The following is an 18,819-nucleotide window of genomic DNA, read 5'->3' as shown; positions in this document are numbered from 1 at the left end:
TTATGGAAATATTATTTATATTTTATGATTTACAAGATTTAAAATATCTTGAATTAGAATCGATTAAGACTAAGAGCGACTAAGAATGGTAAATTAAAGAGTTTGAAAGAGATTTAATGTACATAAACCAGGATGGCTTATAGATTATAATCCAAAGTCAAGATGTTGACTTTGAATTAATTTGTAAACGTGTTATCCAATTTCTTCACCTACAGATTAAGCCTTTATTATACATAACGTCCATTCTGTTACAGTAAATGACTTCCACTACTTCACTGCGGCTAAGAAAGGCCGCCTCATCTCTAAGCCGACATCAACCATCATCCACCGCAATCCCAACTTCTGTGCACGGGACTGTTTGGCTCTCCCGGAGACCAAATGCCTGAGTATCAACTACAACTATGAGGACTTCACCTGTGAACTGTTGGAGGAGATTGAGGGTCATGGGATCGAAATTCACGAGGTATAGATCGAAGTTTCGATTAGTAATTTTTTTAACCTCTTGGGTCAGCCCTTCGCTTATTAGGCCTATTGCCCTGTACTGTAAAGGAACTTCTGCGAAAAAGAGGTTCAGGTTGCCCAGGGTGGAACTCAAACTCGTAGCCTCCTGATTTCCAGTTAACGTCTCTTCCACTTGGCCGAAAAATTGGGTGTGATCTAGTGGTTGATTCAAATCCAATGTCGCAGTGGTATTAAATTATTGACGTCTTGATGGAGGGCAAAGCCAGTAACTGTTGTAAAGTCTTCAGCTCAAAAATTAGCTCTGTAATATTTTAGACAGCCTTTACCTGAAGGATGAATCTTTTCCTGAGTCACGATGTCGCTTTTCAATTTTGCTTTTTGAGTCACTTTTTCCTCATATCAATAAATATTTTTATCAGTGTTTCTTGCTTTCATTCCATGCAACAATAATAAGAAGCCAATTTTCAAATAGTAAACATGCACAGATGGTGCCTGTGAACAAGGTCGAATGAAAACTATTTTATTTAGATTATGGATTATTCGTTGTCAATTTCCTGTCTTTCGGTTCTTGTCTTTCATCAGTCAGGACTTTTCTCTCACTTTGAGCGCCTTGGCGTCGGCCACGCCGTCGAGTCCAGTCACGAATCGCTCCAACTCGTCCACAACCACCTCTACTACTTCAATATAGAGCTCCTCAACTACGTTGGCTATGAGAACATCATCTCGTCTGTCGGCATCATCGCAGACTTCACGCCTCCTGCGCCGGGGTTGATCATGAACGAGATTAGGGACGAAGTGGTGCTTGAGCCATGTGTGAAGTTCACTCCAGAGGAGTGGGAGAGACGATGCATTAAAGACACACCGCTGGACAACCATCGGTAGGAATCACAGCGACAAGTATCTATTACTTTGTCAGTGTCATTAGTAAACGGGGGCGATGGAGATGTTTTTCTTTTAAGCTCTTGGACAAGACTAACAGATGAATAAAACAAAACCAACATTTTATCCTAAATGCTTGTTACAGTAAGGTATCACTTTGTGACTAAATTATTCCCGAAGGATTGTGTTAAGGATGTTTACCTAGGTTGATTTGACTAATCTTTGTGGGATTTTCAGGGAGTTTAATGACCCCCTTACAGTACGCCATAAGCTTAATAAGGAGGATTATGTGTTTGAAATCTTTTAATATCTCAGTTTCTAACATTAGGCTACCTCTGCTAGTAACAGATGGTAAAGTGACCCGATTTTCAAAGTCATCAAAACAAATAACGTTTTCAAGGGCCATTTCGCGGGCAAATTGTCTTTCTGAACGTGCTGAAAACGCCGTGATATGTTTTATGGGAAATCCAGGGAAAAGGCACATTTAGGATTTTTAAGAGATGAAGATTTTCATAGTGTCACTGATATCTCTGTTCAGATAAGTCAGGTGGCTTCGTACCCTTCTTAGAAGGAGCAAAGTTTAAACATAGAACGCAAATAGAAACCTTCAGTAGCCTAAGAGTAGTGATCCTGTATCAGTCTGGAATACATCCAGTCTGCACTTTAGAATAAGTGAGGAAGACAAATTTTGTCTTTGTTGCGTTCTGCTCGCTGATGAGCTGTCATCTGAGGTTGCAAAAAGTCGCGGAATTGATTGACATTGACATTTCAGACATTTATTTCCTCTTCTAATGATAGCGATAGGCCTACGTAATACAGTATTAAAAAGGCATAAAGTACTAACCAAAAAAATGTAATAAATAATCATAAAGAAGACAAGAAGAGGGGCAAAAACCCTAAAAAGCAAAGGCTTGTGTTAGGCTAGCCCATTTAACAAATTACAATCAATCAATCTCACAGAAGCGTGGGAATGTTAAACAGTATGTAGGCCTATTCATATTTAATGTTTAGTCGACGCCGTCTTGAGCGCTCTTCAACAAATATCTACGTTCAGGTATTCAATCAATTTGTTTGCATTTTCTAGCTGTTCCCATGCATTCTCCCGTCTCACATCTTTACCCTCAGCTATATCATTGATGGTCCTGGGTCTATGACAGTTTTCAACGGCTACGAGGAACTAGTGGACATGCTGTACACACGGAGCAATACCTTCATGGCAGGTAAGGGAGGCGGGGTCTTGCCAGGAAGGAAGGTATCCATTGTACATCGTGAACCGATTACTTGGCATTCTCTTGCGTAAAATTTCCGTTTTATTTCAGCCAACTGGGAGGGTATCCATGACAATGAGACCGGTATCCATGGCTACACCTGGTCCATTGGCTATGATGTCTGCAGCGATGACGTCAGTATGCATATTGACCCTCACGCTCACCTGTTCGATGAGTCGGAATGGACCCATCAGGGACTCGTTGTCAACGTCAATCTTCCAGGTAGGTCTATTTCTTTGTCCACAATGGAAGTTTTATCTAAGATGTTAACTTTATTAGTAAGTTACATGATACTTTCATAATATTGTCGCTAAATGTGAAACATGTTTGACCCGACAGGTTGGCATTCAAAGAGTGTTTTTGCGTGGACAACATTTTGCTCTATTTATTTTGCAGCCTTTAGCCAATCAAAAGAAATTGTCGATCTACTAAGATTTTGAAACCGTGGTTTTGTTTCAAGTTTCAATGCTCTTTTCATTAACTTAATAGCCAAACAAAATTTCCATTTATTTTCTTTGTACCCCTGTTACATCTGCAGTTGAAATACGAAAATGGCCCAGAGAGGCTTAGGGAGGGCAGCGATTAAAACAAGACTAAACAAATCTCTTAAGGATAGGAATTCTGATTGAAAACCCGAATTACTTTTCACTTATGCGTCAGATGGGGCCTATTTCATCACTGTGCGGGCTCTCAACAAGGTGAAGTTTGGTGGTCCTATGGCACTCACTGTGTGTCACAGCAACCCTCTTGTTATTGACAACACTCCACCCGTAATTTACAGCATTCACGACATCACTTACAACTCGTCTATTGGTAGAATTGGCTTGCGAGTAAACGCAACGTGAGTAGTTTTGTCAGAGATTCAATGAAATTTCGTCGTACAGGGAAACCCAAATCATCACACTTTAATCGGAAACGTCAATCTCGCCCGTGGAAATTAAAACCACGCATGAGCCCGTTGATTCTGCTTTGAGAGCTTTATTTTGTTCACTTTCAGGCTGACATGCTAGTCGCAAAGTCAGAAATACGTCATTGCTTTGTTTCAGCAATTGCTGTAGAATGTATTGTAGTACCGTACATATGCCGACTTTTTCTTATAAATTATTGCTTTCCAGACTTAAAATTCCATCACAACACGTTTCTAGTTTCCTTTGTTTAATTTCGAGCAGCGATCCTGAGTCCCATTTGTTTGAGTATCACCTAGCAGCAGGCAGGACTCCCAGGGACAAATCGCTGCGCGATTGGGAGGATCACGCTGTGGTCGAATGGCTTATCATGGACTTCAAGATACCGCCTGGCATACCTTGTTGGGTTAAAGTCAGAGCAGTTAACAACGGTAACACATTATTAAGGAGCCGACTTCCAATAATGCACCAAATTGGAGTTGTTCAGTGGGTTTTGCCTGATGCAATACAACTGGTTTCATGAAGCCTTGCGTATTAAGCCTTGTGCCCTGTGAATTAATCAGCAAGCAAAGTTATCATCAGTGAGCACTCTTAATAAATATTGCTTGAGTTGAAGCGTTTTCTACCTTTTATCTTTTTGGAGGTATGTTTGATCATGTACTTTGATCAGCCTACATGGTCAAAGCAGTAATACACTGTGTCCAAACTTATGCAAATGCAAAGTTCAGTGTTAAAATTAAAACTTTATTGCAAAACACCACTTTTGGTAAAGTTATTGGTTTCAAGTACTATATTTTATATATTCATTTGCAAATGAAATTCAGTACAAACAATTATTTTCTACAGATCACTATAATATTGTCCATAGATATTATGCCACATAGTAACAACAAGTCTGCAGTGCAGTCATATTTCATTATTTTCTCCCGATTATAGGTCATTGTAAAGCAGAAATCATTTTGATTGCACCTTGAGAAAAAAATATCAAATTGTCAAAAAGAAAACTAAACCAACAAAGTAACAAAAAGATAAACAGTTGCACTGAGCATCCTATTTTATGCTGATAACCGTCAATATTAATATTTGCAGTTGACCTGCGAACCATAGACCATGCTGACAGGCCAATTCTAGTTGATGATTCTCCACCTATTGCTGGAGACTTGTTCGATGGACCGTACGCTGGACAAGACCTTGTATTTACCAAGGACAAAAACAAGGTAATGAGACTGACTTACAGTAAAACTGATAAACAAACAGGAACGGTAATCATTGGGGTAAAATCTGAGGATTCCCTAACCCTGTATCCTCAACCCTCTCAACTTTATCTAAATTTATTCTCGTAGTAAAACCAAGGATTCGTCTGGAGTCCTTATCAACCAAAGGAGGCTTGAAGAATTTTAGGCATAGAATGTGGAGACAAAATGAAGCGGACGTACGTTGAAAGGATGTAAAAAAAAATTATATCGGCTTGTGCAGGATGTGATCCTAGGTCACAGATGTGACAAAGAAATGCCATTGCTACAATTTACCTAACTATCCCTTTATTGGTTGTTGGTGACTAATCGTTACCAATAAACAGTATTGTCTAATTGCACAGCAGGAGGTTGCAATTTCATCGCTTTCTCTTTTGAACTCAATAGATTTGTGCTAATTGGTACAACTGGTATGACCCCGAGTCTGGGATCTTCTCCTACCTGTGGGGGGTTGGTACTCAACCAGGTCTCGTTAATGTGGTAAACTTTGTCAAAGTGTCTCGTCAGGAGCATGGTTCTTGCTCTGGCTATGTGACCCTGCAGCACGGGGAGACGTATTACTCCACACTCATAGCCTTCCATGGTGGATATGATAAACTCAATGTGACCGCTTCATCCAATGGAGGTAGTTATATTTATTAATTACTGAAGTCACTGTCAGTCCTGTTTATTTTTGAGTCAAGTTTTCGCGAGTGATTATCTGGAAGATATTACCTTCATCATCCAAATTCTTACCATAGTCATCCTGTTCGTGGCAATTGCTATCAAGCCCTTTCATCACCAACCTCATCATGATCATTAATGACCACAAATTTTTCTTTCATCGTTGTCAACAATACGGTCATTCAGTCTCTGTCGTCGCATTTCAATGTAATGCCTATGTTTCATCACCAAAAACACTGACATATTTAAGCTAATATTTTACATCTTAGCGACTGTCAATTTCATTCCTCTGATGTTAAAAAAAATCTGTGGCGTCAACTCTCAGGAAATAATTGTTATCGAATTGCATCTCCTTCGTCTGAGTATTGAAAGTATAAACATCTTAATTTTCTCCTTGTCAGTGACTGTGGACCTCACTCCGCCAATTCAAGGAAATGTGTATGATGGCCTGCTTCCTGGATCTACAGATCTGGACTTCTCCTCAAGACCGGCCACTGTGGAAGCTCAGTGGAATGGATTCTCTGATCCAGACTCTGGTATTAAAGACTACCAAGTGACAGTATATCGCAAGCAGGATAGCAGGTGAAGATGGCTTTTGTAGATTTTCACTCGAAATGAATGTTTATGTACAATATTTTTCAACTAATATCAAATTATCGTTGGGATTGAACCATTACTAATGAAGTCGCAAACGAGTTAAAATCAGTTACAAGTAACAAGATAAACAATACGACAGAGCATTTTCGTTTCACTTCCTTTGAATAATTTGTAGACTGAATTGATGGTGGTTAATGGACTGGTGGGTTTGCAGGGACTTATGTTGGACCCAACTTACAACAACACTCTTTAATTTGAATACGACAGTTGTTCAATTTCAGACCAAGACCAAATTTCAAAGAGTGTTCTTTTTGCATACATTTTCTAAAGAAATCCCAAGAATATATTATAAAGAGCTCTACAGAGAAGAGGGCTTTCTTTAGAAACCTCCTGATCTGATCAACCTTTTTCTAAATTCAGTCTCAAATATGTACGAACAGTGTGAATGCATATAAAAGTTTCTAAATGTATTCTAAAGATTTTCCATAGGATTTTTAGACCGAAATCTAGAAACGTTATAGTAATTCTATAGAGTTTTTGTAAAAATTCCGTAGAAGATGGTTGGTATTTGCTGGGAACGTATATGGATTTGTATAAAATCTTTATGCTAACTTTTATCAACTCTTCGGCAATGTTTAGCTTCAATAGCACAAGTGACTTTGAGGTCATCCATGAGGCAGAGTCAGTAGGCAGTGCTACATCCTCCATTGAGTGGCACCAATTCCATCTCCATCACAAGGATCAGGTGTATGTCAAACTACGCACTATCAACCAGGCTTTCAATCACATTGATACCCCTACCGATGGCTTCTTGATAGACCTTACCCCACCTGTGCTGCGGAATCTGGGAGACGGGTTGGTAGTTGGAGAAGACCCAGATTTCCAGGTGAGTACGGATTGCACGACAATAAAACATTACTGAATATTGACAAAAGAGGTTGACTTTCAGGCAATTTCCATTGTCATTTTTCTGATGCCTTGATCTCGAACAGCTGGGACAAAGGGCTGTGAAGTTTCTTGTGAGACATGATGAGAAAAGATTACAAGCTTTAATACTATTGCATCATGTCTCCGCTTTCTATTTGCAGTGGCATTCTGACAGTCTAGCTGTTCATTGGGACTACTTTGATGATGAATCTGGCATAGAGTCCTTTGAGTTGGCCATCTATGAGATGAGACAGGGGAACAAGCACAAAATCTTCCCAAGTGGTGAGTTTGTGCTTCCTTGAGGTGTTCTACTCTAATCCTTTTCTATTTCCGAACTGTCACTTGCTTTTACATTAAGATCACTGTCTGTAACTCTAAGTATTTGTGTGTTTGGTTTCTGATTATTTGCTTAGATGGAAACCCGAACAGCTTTGAGTTGATCTCTGATATCACAACCAGGTCTCATGTTCAACAGGGTCTGACTCTGCGTCCTGGAGCTCTTTATGTGACACGAGTCAAAGCCAAAAACCAAGCAAAACTAGTTGCCTCTCATGAAACAAGTGGCGTCAAGGTTGATCCCAGTCCCCCTGTGGTAAGTACCAGTCTTGGATACATCCAAAACAGAGTGATTCTAGGGCTGACAAAAGAGTAGGTAAGCCACTGATATTTCCTCTGTGGTCAGCTATTCCGTGTGTTAAAACTTCTGTTGCTCTTCCTGTTTTAATGCATCCAAATTTTTGTTAATATTCGCATGCAAGGAGAAAAATATGTTTCTCTTCCATGTGGTTACACACTGAAAAATGATCATAACTAATTGTGGTACTCCCAGCAAAATCATTTGAATTTAAGTCAAAGTGTTTTCAAGTGAGCTGCAACAAAAGCTTTCCTACATCACCGTTAATCTTCAGGCTGATACTTGTTGCGTGTTGTGTGGATTATCTAGCGCCCGCTTCTGTTATTGTCTCGACTGTAATGCTTGTAAAGGCTGATGATACACTGAAAAGAAGCACATACTACAGTAGATACCTAACTCTTCACGAACAGGTACTTTTGTAACAGCATTTCACCAGTCTATAGCGGCTTGCTTTCACAGCTGTCGTTTCGATCCCCAAGAGGGCTAACCCATTTCAGTAGACTTAACACCTGAGCCTTTTTGCAAAGAAGTTACTGGTCATTTGTTATACATAACTCTCCGAGACTGGGAGTGAAAATCTGTATTATGTACCATTACTGTCTATCACCATGGTGACCATTCAAACTTATAAGTGACTTTGCTGGATATAAGTTATACCGAAATTAACTGTGTCGATTCTATGTGGATTTCAATCGCAGATGAGATTTGTCCGAAGCGGTAACCTGGATGGGGAGGTTGAAGAAATCTTTAGAGGTTACTTGTACCAGAACAGTCGTTCCTCCATCCAAGCATCCTGGCTAGCTGCAGATGGACAGAGTGGCATCAAGAGCTACTGGGTGGCAGTTGGAACAACACCATGTGAGTACATCATAAAAGCTTTCTCAAGGAAAGTTTTGCTGAAACGTTTCAGCGTGGGAAAAATGTGATCCATGGCATGATCCAAAAGATTTTTTTCATGAGCTGATGGTATTTTGGAGGGCTATAGTTTGAATTGTCTGATGAACTGTTTTCTTCTCTTTCAAATATTGATAAAAAGTTACCTCACGCTCTTAGTTTTCCTTATTCATTTGGAAATTACTGGTCATTTCAATCAACTAATAAAAATAAAGGTACGGTTCGAAAAATAGACATTTTGGCAATTTCTGAATTTGGATCTTATATTTGTTTCTACTTTATAAACAATTCTCAATTCTGTCTAGATTCCGAAGACGTCCAACCATTCACCTCCATGGGCTCCAAGAGCAGCGGTGTCTTGTCTAACCTGAATCTCCAGCTCACAGACCCTTCCACCTGCAGCGAAGAGGCATTTATTGAGGGATGCCGGCCGGTCTACTACGTGTGCGTCAAGAGTGAGAATGGAGCGGGGGCTTTCAGTGACGTCATCTGCGCCTCACCAATCAGGGTGGTGGATGAGGATCAGACAGGTGGGTCATCCTCCTTGTGAACTAGTTTCCCCAAATGTTAATAGTCTAATGTATTTGTGCTGTACATTTACGCACGGATTTGTATGCTTCCCGTTTAAACAATTTTTTGAAACATCTGTTTAAAGATTTCGGAAAGTTCAAAGCTTTGGCAGTAATTTGTGGAGATGAATACAAGCTGCTTTGCTTCGTTTTGTATAGGCTATGTAAATGATGGTTCGAGCTTCCAACAGGACACCGACGCGCAGCACGAAAGAACTACAGTCACCATCATGTTCGATGACTTTGAGGTGAGACTGCTATAGTCACTAGAGTGTTTTTTCACTACGTTTTCAATTGTCTTCAAAGGCTTTGGAAGTTTGACAGAGATTTTCTGCATGCCTTTGTTAGGTGCTCTTTTGCTAGTGTTCATATTCTGTGTGCGTGTGTGATTCCTAGGCTAGACTTCTCCATTATAAATTTCCCCTCAATTTCACGGTACCAAAAATTATCATTTTATGTTACTGCACGTGTGCAGGACCATGGTGCAACTGAAGCTGTGAACAGATAACAACTTGAAAGTGTACGGTAGAATCACTGTTTGCAACAGGAAGTGTTGGTAAAATATGTAAATATTGTTCACTTGGAAAGACTTTGGGAAAGCTAGACATATGGACGTTGTTTTAGGGAATTTCATTTAAGGGTTTGATGAACGGTTTGGGACAGCGATAACTCTGATTAGAACAGAACACAATTGAAATCTTGAAAATGGTTTCGTCTTCAATATAAATCACTCAACAATTAATAGGATTATATCTATATATGAAAGTAAAGAAAGGACATTTCGATCTCACTTCCGTGGAACACAGAGTCAGTTGCATGGCATATCACGTTACGAATGGGCCGTGGGTACGACCCCTGGAGGTGAGGACATCCAACCTTTGACCTCTGATGGCATAGTGCCGGGCATTGATGTAGACGTGCAAGGTATGATTTTTAAAGCATTTACAGTTTTTAGGCGAGTCTTTTCAGTTTATTTCAAGGTGCAAACATCTGTCATTCCAAGTTACATAACACATCGGAACTTCCGTGAAACCACCTTCATGAGGAATTAACAAGTCGATGTTGCCATTTCAGGTGCAAATAGATATGAGTAATAACCAAGTCTGCCCCCATATATCCTTAGTTCTTGGTTTGAAAGAGGCACACAGGGGCTCAGTGAAATGATATTGCGACCTGTTTCTGCAGGTTTTTAATATTGAGCCCCCTTTCTTTAATTTTTTTATGCTTGAAAATTTGTAAATATTACTTTTGTTCAGTAGGCGTTTTGTATCATATTTTTTGTATATTTCTGTACTCAGACTTTGAAATGAAATATGCTTTTGTCCTAATTCCTGTTTGTAGAGCCAGATTTGTGAGAAGCCACATCGTTTTCTGCATGCTAAGATCTCTTTAGTGCAAGACTTTTGATTTCTTTTCCAGGATTAGCAGGCAGTGGCAAGGCCCAGTCACCTCTGCCCCTCCAGCACGGTGTGACTTACTACAGCACGCTGCGAGCCATCACGAACGGAGACAAAGTCTTAGAGTCCACGTCAAGTGGTTTCACAGTGGACATTACTCCACCAGAGATTGTGATCACGGATCTTGGAGAGTATGACACACGTGTTGATCTCGTAAGTGGAGTACCCCGCCGCCTTTTTCCTGGAACAAATGGAGCAAATAGAATAAGTTCTCGTCTTGAGAGTTAAAAGCTTTTGTTGGAACAGTCCAGCCCTTGGTATATTTCTGTTCTTAGTCCTTGAGAGAATTTTTTATTAAAACTGAGCCAATCGGAAAAAAACTTTCCCATTATAATTAAATGCTTAAGCAACTGTACCACGCTGTTGAAAGTGGCTTAGGTTCAAGATTAACCCTAACCCTCGAGGGTATATATAAAATCATATTTTTCATATGAAAACAGAGTGAATCCTCTTTAGGGACTCTTAGAGATAACAATTTTGCACTCTGTATTTCACTGGGAAACCCTGTTTATTATCCTTTGTAAGCATTCTTTAAGACAACTGTTTGGTTTTTACATCACATCTGTATCTTCAATAACGAGGTGGTGTACCTCAAATGGTGTTCTATATGAGAAAGGATACTGCAACCAAACTAAAAAAATTTTCTCACTTTTGACAAAACGGTAAAGACTCTCTGTTGCCCAATTATGCCTTTCTTGGTGTCCCATTTACAGAGCTTAGGTGGTGGAGTTAATCTGTTCCAGTCAAACACAGACTCCTTTGATGGCATGTGGGATGTTCAGGAAGGAGAGAGTGATATCATTGCAACATACTTCTCTATGGGGCAGTACCCAGGGAGTGCTGATGTCTTCCCCGTGACGTCAACGAATAGATCTTACATTCCACCCACACTGATCAGTCCTGCTGAAATAGGTAAAGCTTGAAGTAGCTTTGATCCTGTTGAGCTCTCATAGTAATAGAAGGATGGCAGGTTTCTGTCCAGGCCTGTCTTCTTGTGGGTAGCTGAAGTGTCTAGAGAGGGAGGTATTATGGCTGGTTTGTTCCCTGTTTCCCAGACGTCCTGCCTCCTTATGAGGGGGCTCGTGACTGGCCTACAGCTTCCCTATTTCATGTAGTTGTCCTTCGGGTTCCTTCACTGGCTTATGGCAAACACTGCCTGGTTTGCTCGTCGTTTTCCTCTTGATATAAATTGGATGGCTTGCTTGCTCCTTTATTTCTTTTCGTCCTGGTGGATGATTGCTTGGCTAACTGACTGGCTCCCCCTCCGTTGTTTTCCGTCTGTCCCGTCTGGATGGCTACGTGCTTTTGTTTCACTGTCTTGTTACTATTTCACTTTTATGTGCTGGATATTTAGTTTCCAACTTCAGTGTTGAGGGGCTCGTGAAAATGCTAATAAGAACAGCTTTAACATGTTCTATTTTAACAATGTGCTGATAAATTCATGTTTCGATCATTTATGTCTCAGTGTTTAGAGAGCACTTTTTCATCACCTTGACCTTCTGCTCTAATTGGAACAATAATTTTTGCGTGATGCAGGGTTCCCTAACATCTTAAGTGTGCAGGCAGTCAACAGTGTTGGACTGAGGAAGACTGTACATGCTACCATCATGACTGTAGACAACACCCCACCTAGTGTTGGTCAGGTGAGTTTGTCAGATGTCACGTCGCAAAGTAGGAATTCTGGGAGATGACCCCTGTTTATCTCCGTCACTGAATCCCAACCTCAAGCCTAAAAAGGAATTAATTGTTTATCTTTATTTGCAATATTTGCATACGAAAGATAGTCAAATCTGTTTTTCATGAAATCAGAAATGTGTGCCGTACGGAGCAAAAACGGAAAACATGGTATTTTCATCTGCTCAATCTTCCAAGACACTTTGAAGGAATCAGCTTGTTCTAGGGCTCATTGTCATATATCTAGCGCTGTTGAGCTTAAAGTGTTCCAGTGACGTTAATTTGGATGTGCATTGGAATGTAGGGGTTACATATCAGGGATTTTCCCCTAAAAATGACATATATAATTACAACTGTATTCTAATGTGGTCCATGAATCGTTCAATCCAAACTCAGACCCCTGTTCTCGTGGGACTAAGAACTACGATTTTCTTAACTAATTTTTATTGTGATTATGCAAAAACCAGATGAGAACCAGTCTTAGTAAATATATCGTGTGATATTTTGGATGATCACTCTTTTTCTCTTAGCACATACCTTTTGCTGTAAGTGACACTTTGTGCATATCATCTCTTGGAAATAGGGCCTTGATTTGAACATATCTCTTTGAAATTGGGCCTTGATTTGATGATTGGCTGAGTATTGTATTTTTTCCTGCTTGCTGTCACTAGGTCCAGTGTCCTGCCGTCATCCACGCTAATGGTGCTATCTTGTGTAGCTGGACTGATTTCCTTGACGCCGAGTCCGCAATTGATCACTTTAGGTTTCTCGTTGGGACAGCCCGGGGTCTAGAAGATGCATATGAATCTAAGAATCTACCTGGCTACTTCATGCACTACAGTGTCAGAGGTTTGGGAGGGTTTTTTATTTCTCTTAGTTTGGTTAGTAGTAATGATAGGAGCATGAGGAGGATTTTCTAGTGTTACAATTAAAAAAGTATTTTATGTCCCTTCGGTTTTCTCCTTATAATACTTTTTACAATAGTATCTACGGTACGGGAATAGTAACCTGCTTTATAACCTTGTCCGTTGTTTGAGGCTCCAGCCTTGGGAACAAACCCCTCAATGCGATGGTTATGACAAGGGCCTCACTAGATTGTCCTGAACCGTAACTCAAATTTACCTCAGGTAAGGGGTTTCTATGTCCTTCGGATTGCAAGCTTTAATCCCTACCTTCAATCTTTGTGAATTGCAGTACTTCATTTCATTTGCAAAAATTCATAATCACCCATCGCACAGAAAGTTGTCTATCAATGGTGAAGCAATTTATGTTTTTAACAAGGTTAATTGACTCATTTATCAATAGATAACTTTGTACTTGGCAGATCTGAATCTCATTCACAACAAAGTCTACTATGTCACCGTGGAGGCCTTCAATGCTGTCAATCAAAGCACTATGGCATTCTCTGCACCTATTGAGATTGACGATACTCCCCCGTTATATGGCCTGGTGGTAGAGCTGCCTGGAGTACACACCTCCAATATCAGTAATCCGGTGAGTATACCAGAATGGGACTGTACTAACGAGGAGGAATGCTCACGCCTGGATGGCGAGTGTCTGGAATCACTCACTCAGCTGAGAATCCTGTGGCACCCGTTCACTGACGAAGAAACACAGATCGCCAAGTACGAGGTTGCCCTGGGAACCACACCAGGGGGATCTCAGGTCAAATCCTTCTACGAGGTATATAAGGATCAGACATCAGAACTCATCACCAACATCGACCTAAGTGATATCCGTAAGGTCTACGCCACAGTGAGGGGCTACAATGAAGCCGGTCTAACCAGCACTGCAGTGTCCAATGGCATTTACATCAGCCGGTTCAGTGCCGGCCTTCAACCACTCCGACCCTTCCAGGTCAAAGATGGCGTTTCTGACAGCAAACTTGATGACGTGGACTTCCAGACATCACTGCGTGAAATAAGTGCAGCGTGGGACTTCAGTGGAGACCCCTGTCCATTTAAGAAGTATGAGTGGGCCATATACAGAATTGACGGCCAGCAGATTCAGCCATTCGCAGATGTTTTAGGTAAATGATACAGACTTTGCAAAATTGTTTGTCTAAGACCATCCACACTTTAGCCAAATCCTATTTTTTGATATTTTGTTTTTAAGTGCAGCTCCAATCATGTGTTGGTAACCTCTCCTTGTCGGCAAAACTTTTGTTGTCAAAACGTGTGAACACAAAACGTGCTTTCTCGTAATTTCATTACCAATTTTAACACCTGCACTTTCTACCGTGAAATAGAGCGAACTTCCGACACAAACACAGATGTTGAAATGACAGATGGTGAGACGTACTACACCATTGTACGGGCTACTAACGCCCTCGGCCTGGAGATCACAGTCCGATCCGATGGTGTCACTGTGAAGCGAGACCCCTTAATACCCGGCCAAGTGTATGATGGTCTTCTGGTGGGCTTTGATCTCACCTACCAGAAAGAGACAGATACCATATCAGCGAGCTGGAGGGGGTTTGGACAGGGAATACCAGAAAAGGAAATTGTTCATCACACAGGTATGTGTGAACTTAAATATATCGACAGATACCTTCTAGGATATAGAGACCTTCTGTTTTTGACTTGAAATGTGATGAACTTCCATTAACTGACATTTCATCTGACAAGATGTAGATGTTTGATTCAGAATTATGAAGACATGCAGTTGAAGTACAAGACTTGCATGGTTTCTCACATGTAATGTCAATATTTCTTTGGAACAAACGGAGTAGGATAACAAAATGAAGTTTAATATAACGTGGCTTTTAGTACGAAAATACATTTAAAACCCTAACAGTCCCAAATCCTCTGATTTTAATATGCTTTTACATACACCCTCGGGGTTTGGGTTAATGAAGACTCAGTTAATGAGATGTGAATCCGCACAGTAGCAGTATCTTCCTATGTTTATAGAATGTGTTTAAGTTCACATGAATATGATCACCTGATGTTATCCAATGTTATCCAGGAAATGCTGAAGTTACCAAAGACCACCTCACAGAGCAATCCGTTGACTACTATGAGGCTGCAGTCGGCACTGACCGCCGCTACCCTAAGACCAGAGACAATGTGGTGCCCTTCACCTTCGTCGGCTTGAACACATCAGTCACTTTCACTAACCTAGACCTAACAGCACAAGCCTCAACTTATTATGTGACGGTGAGAGCACATAGCGCCAGCTTTGCCACTGCTGAGGTGACATCAACAGGGATCAATGTTGGTATAGACAGCAAAGTACACGGTGGGTATCTCCATAGTTTCCTTTAGAACGTGTAACATTGGTAAAGATATTTTTCCAAGGTTCGTGTTTTGATATTATCAAATTTGGAAAATATATTTCCGGGTTATGCAGTTGATCATTTCTTGCGTGTGGTTCTGTAAAAAAAGGTATTGTTTCAATATCTCAACTTCTCGGTCTCTAAATAAACAATACCGGCTAATTTATTCGCTTGGATTTGTCTTAATCTAGCAGATCTACAGTGCTTATTAATTATTTTAGGTAATTATACCTATGAAGGTAATAATTTTTTTCTCGAATATTTTTCCAACTGTCTTCAGGAACTGAGGTAGAAGTACCCAAATACGTGAACTCTGTCTCAGAGGTTGAGCTTAAGTGGGCTCAGTTTGAGTCCACGTTCCCCATCCTCTTGTACTACGTCGGCCTGGGTGAACCCTCCCCATCCTCCATCCCACCTGAAGACATGGACTGCCTGGATATGCTGTTGGGTACCAAGGAGGCCCTGACAACGTTCGACGTGAGGCAGATGCACTTTGTCGGCAAAGACACCTACGTGGAGGTCCGAGGCTTGAATCTGACGCAGGGAGGCTCCTACTTTGCAACTGCTGTGGGTGAGTGAACCTTGTTCCTCTTGGGTTTTTTACCTAGGCTGCATTTCACTGAACACAACCATAAATTGGTATCTTCTTTTCCCTCCAGGAATGAACGAAGGGGGACAGTGTAACTCCTCTACCAGTTATTTCTCTGTTGATGTCACGCCTCCAGTCGAGGGTCGACTGCGAGTCGGACCTTTCTATGACATGGTTAGTGTTGCCAGGAAGACAGTGTATGCACCTTTCCCGTTACTGTTCGTGCCTCTATCTGTTGATCCGATACTTGATGTTTATCTCTCTAGCTTAGGCTGTAATACGATACACAGATGCGTAAGTAAAGACAAAATGGCAGTACATCCACGTCCAGTTTTAGATTTATTACCCGAAATTTCCCATCGTGCCTGTCAGAAAGGGACACGGAGCCTCTTGATGAGAGTTTTGGTTTTTTTCTGGTTTACAAAAACACAAACCAAACAACACTATCTACCACAAAGAGAGTTGATAAAGCTCGGTGTTAGAGTGCTGGTCAGAGCAGTTTTCTGGAAATTTAAGCAGTAAAACCTATCGATACTTTTCCAGTCAGTTTTTACATATCAGAATTGATTGAGAGGGGGATTCAACATTTTCGAACGGGGAAGATCGGGATGCACACAAAACAAAATTTGTCAGCTGCTCACCCAACCCCCATCCGCTGCTCTGGTTCCATGGTTACCGGTATCAGATCAGCATGGGATAGTTACGAGTGGCAGTGTGTGAGGACAATATTGTCTTTCCACGGTAGCCCGGGTTCGATTCCAATCATTGACCATTAGGTGTTCATTCACTCCTGAGGTATGAGAGTTCTTTCCAGTTTCTGTTTCCCCGTCCTTCCGTTAAAATCAAAACTCTGGACGACGGAAGTAATCTAGTCAGCATGGGTTGCTTGGCGGCTGCCTGAGTTTCCTTTAGGCCCTGGATGCCTTTTTGCTCGACCACGTAGCCCCCTCCTTCGTAACTCAGCCGTTTGGCTACAAGTGTGACTCCGTAAATCTGTTGACTTCCAACTAATTTCATGATCTGCAGCCTGTGGCGTACACCCACAGCACTGAGTCAGTGTCGGTGGTTTGGGAGGATTACAGGGATGATGAGAGTGGAATCAAGTTCTTCAACCTCCGCCTTGTGCAAGCTGCATCTTGTGACATCAGGGATGACAACAACCTGTCACCAGTACCTGACCATGACTGGCTGGTACTTGGCACTAACATCAGTGATTTTACATTTGTGGACCTGAACCTACAGGTGCGTAAAGTCTCATCGCTTTTGTTTTGTGTTACACATGTGAAAACACGGATTGTAGTTGGTTCTTAAATAAATCAAGTCATTTACTTATTATAAGACTGATCCTGTCGGCCCCACCCAAGTGGGCAGTTAACGCCTGCTTCTCTTCAGTATGCAACGTACACTGCATGTCCTAGCCACACAATCAACTTGCAACAATCTCAATTACTCTTCAGCATTAAATTGTTTCAAAATAACCTCTTATTGAAATTTGGAAGGAACCTGTGAAATAGGGGGATTGGGATGAGATAATGAGCCTCTGTTGTTGGTATTTCCACCCTTCGAAACATGAAATTTCTGAGGGGGCACCTGGGGATGTACCCGGTATTGTCAAGATGGGCACTGAAAGTAGAAGAAAGGTGACTTGTACATAGTTGTACATTTCAATATTTCAAGGGGCAGGCATTCCACAGATTTCCAACCCCACCCTTCGCATAGAGTTATGCCACTTATTCCTTCTTTATTATTTCTTGTGTTACCACTTTTGCCACGATACTTGCTGTTCAGTTTGCTCATTCAAGCGCTTATCTGTCCATTTTGATGTACCTGCAAAAGCTACTAGCTCCATGCATTTACGATGCACTACATTTTTTTTGCTCAACAGAGAAACCAACCTTACTTTGTTCAGTTGTCAGCGGTTAACCATGCAGGAGACAACTTCCAATCTCAACTGGGACCCATCTTTGTCGACTCGTCGCAGCCCAAAGCCGGACTGGTAGTTGATGGAACAGACTTCCAGAAGGACATAACTGACAGCGGAGACAGAAGCCAAGTTTCTGGTAAGTTCATATTGTTCATAATGAGATTCTTTACTGCTCACTGCCTACTCCAAATGGCCTGACTTTACCCTAAAAACTCCCCTATCTGTCCCTATATGGTAATAATATCTAGTAGAGAGGACGCCGATGTGTTACAGCATTGACTTCGCACCCTAAACGTTTTGTGCATTAGACCCAAGTGGTCATGAGTTGTTACACGCCTATGTTTGTAAGGAGGCTTCTTCTTCTTAAACACGCTCATTACACAGCTATACAGTCTTCTATCCTTCGTTTTATTTTTGCACTTCATTGACTGTCCTAATACCAATCTTTTTAAAGCCTGGCAAGCACGTACACAGTTTCGTTGTACAGTTTATTTTAGAGGAAGTGGTTACATTTACGCAGACGTATAAGCCCGTTTCAGAGTTTTCGATATCCTAAAATTCTCCTTACACTAATTGCAGAATGGAAAATTATAATTACAATTCACTTATTGGTTTGCTTTTCTGTACATCAGGCACCATCCTCCACTTGTCCAACCCAGAGGGTCCACCATGTCCACTGAGAGATGTTCCCTTCACTGATCCACAGTGGTCAGCGATGGACTTCAAGGGACTGTGGAATGTGAAACGAGACGAATGGGACTTGGAGTACCAGACACAGCAGGTGCGCTGAATGAATTTAATCTGGACCTTAAAAACTCACTATTCATTCATATGCGTGTAAAACCTT

The 18,819-nt window shown here is 41.1% G+C and overlaps 1 protein-coding gene across 1 annotated transcript in view; it reads left to right on the top strand.

Annotated features, from left to right (window-relative positions):
- LOC110988093 (uncharacterized) overlaps nt 1–18,819 on the top strand; it is a 104,554-nt gene that overhangs the window by 65,534 nt on the left and 20,201 nt on the right. The window contains exons 81-108 of the mRNA XM_087145536.1: nt 255–463; nt 1,045–1,340; nt 2,467–2,561; nt 2,661–2,831; nt 3,270–3,450; nt 3,779–3,945; nt 4,604–4,731; nt 5,155–5,392; nt 5,832–6,012; nt 6,667–6,913; nt 7,116–7,236; nt 7,368–7,546; nt 8,287–8,446; nt 8,788–9,012; nt 9,211–9,299; nt 9,858–9,975; nt 10,471–10,661; nt 11,222–11,420; nt 12,045–12,151; nt 12,854–13,031; nt 13,507–14,211; nt 14,431–14,700; nt 15,150–15,422; nt 15,740–16,030; nt 16,119–16,222; nt 17,075–17,290; nt 17,934–18,108; nt 18,605–18,753. Of these exons, the coding sequence (XP_087001662.1) occupies nt 255–463; nt 1,045–1,340; nt 2,467–2,561; nt 2,661–2,831; nt 3,270–3,450; nt 3,779–3,945; nt 4,604–4,731; nt 5,155–5,392; nt 5,832–6,012; nt 6,667–6,913; nt 7,116–7,236; nt 7,368–7,546; nt 8,287–8,446; nt 8,788–9,012; nt 9,211–9,299; nt 9,858–9,975; nt 10,471–10,661; nt 11,222–11,420; nt 12,045–12,151; nt 12,854–13,031; nt 13,507–14,211; nt 14,431–14,700; nt 15,150–15,422; nt 15,740–16,030; nt 16,119–16,222; nt 17,075–17,290; nt 17,934–18,108; nt 18,605–18,753 (5,663 nt within the window). The remainder of the gene's footprint in view (nt 1–254; nt 464–1,044; nt 1,341–2,466; nt 2,562–2,660; nt 2,832–3,269; nt 3,451–3,778; nt 3,946–4,603; nt 4,732–5,154; nt 5,393–5,831; nt 6,013–6,666; nt 6,914–7,115; nt 7,237–7,367; nt 7,547–8,286; nt 8,447–8,787; nt 9,013–9,210; nt 9,300–9,857; nt 9,976–10,470; nt 10,662–11,221; nt 11,421–12,044; nt 12,152–12,853; nt 13,032–13,506; nt 14,212–14,430; nt 14,701–15,149; nt 15,423–15,739; nt 16,031–16,118; nt 16,223–17,074; nt 17,291–17,933; nt 18,109–18,604; nt 18,754–18,819) is intronic.

Source organism: Acanthaster planci, linkage group LG14 (genome assembly GCF_054643075.1).
Source record: "Acanthaster planci isolate LZ-2023a linkage group LG14, COTS_SCS, whole genome shotgun sequence".
NCBI lineage: Eukaryota > Metazoa > Echinodermata > Asteroidea > Valvatida > Acanthasteridae > Acanthaster > Acanthaster planci.
The sequence above is the reverse complement of the archived record's forward strand: the minus strand, read 5'-3'. Positions and strand labels throughout refer to the sequence as shown.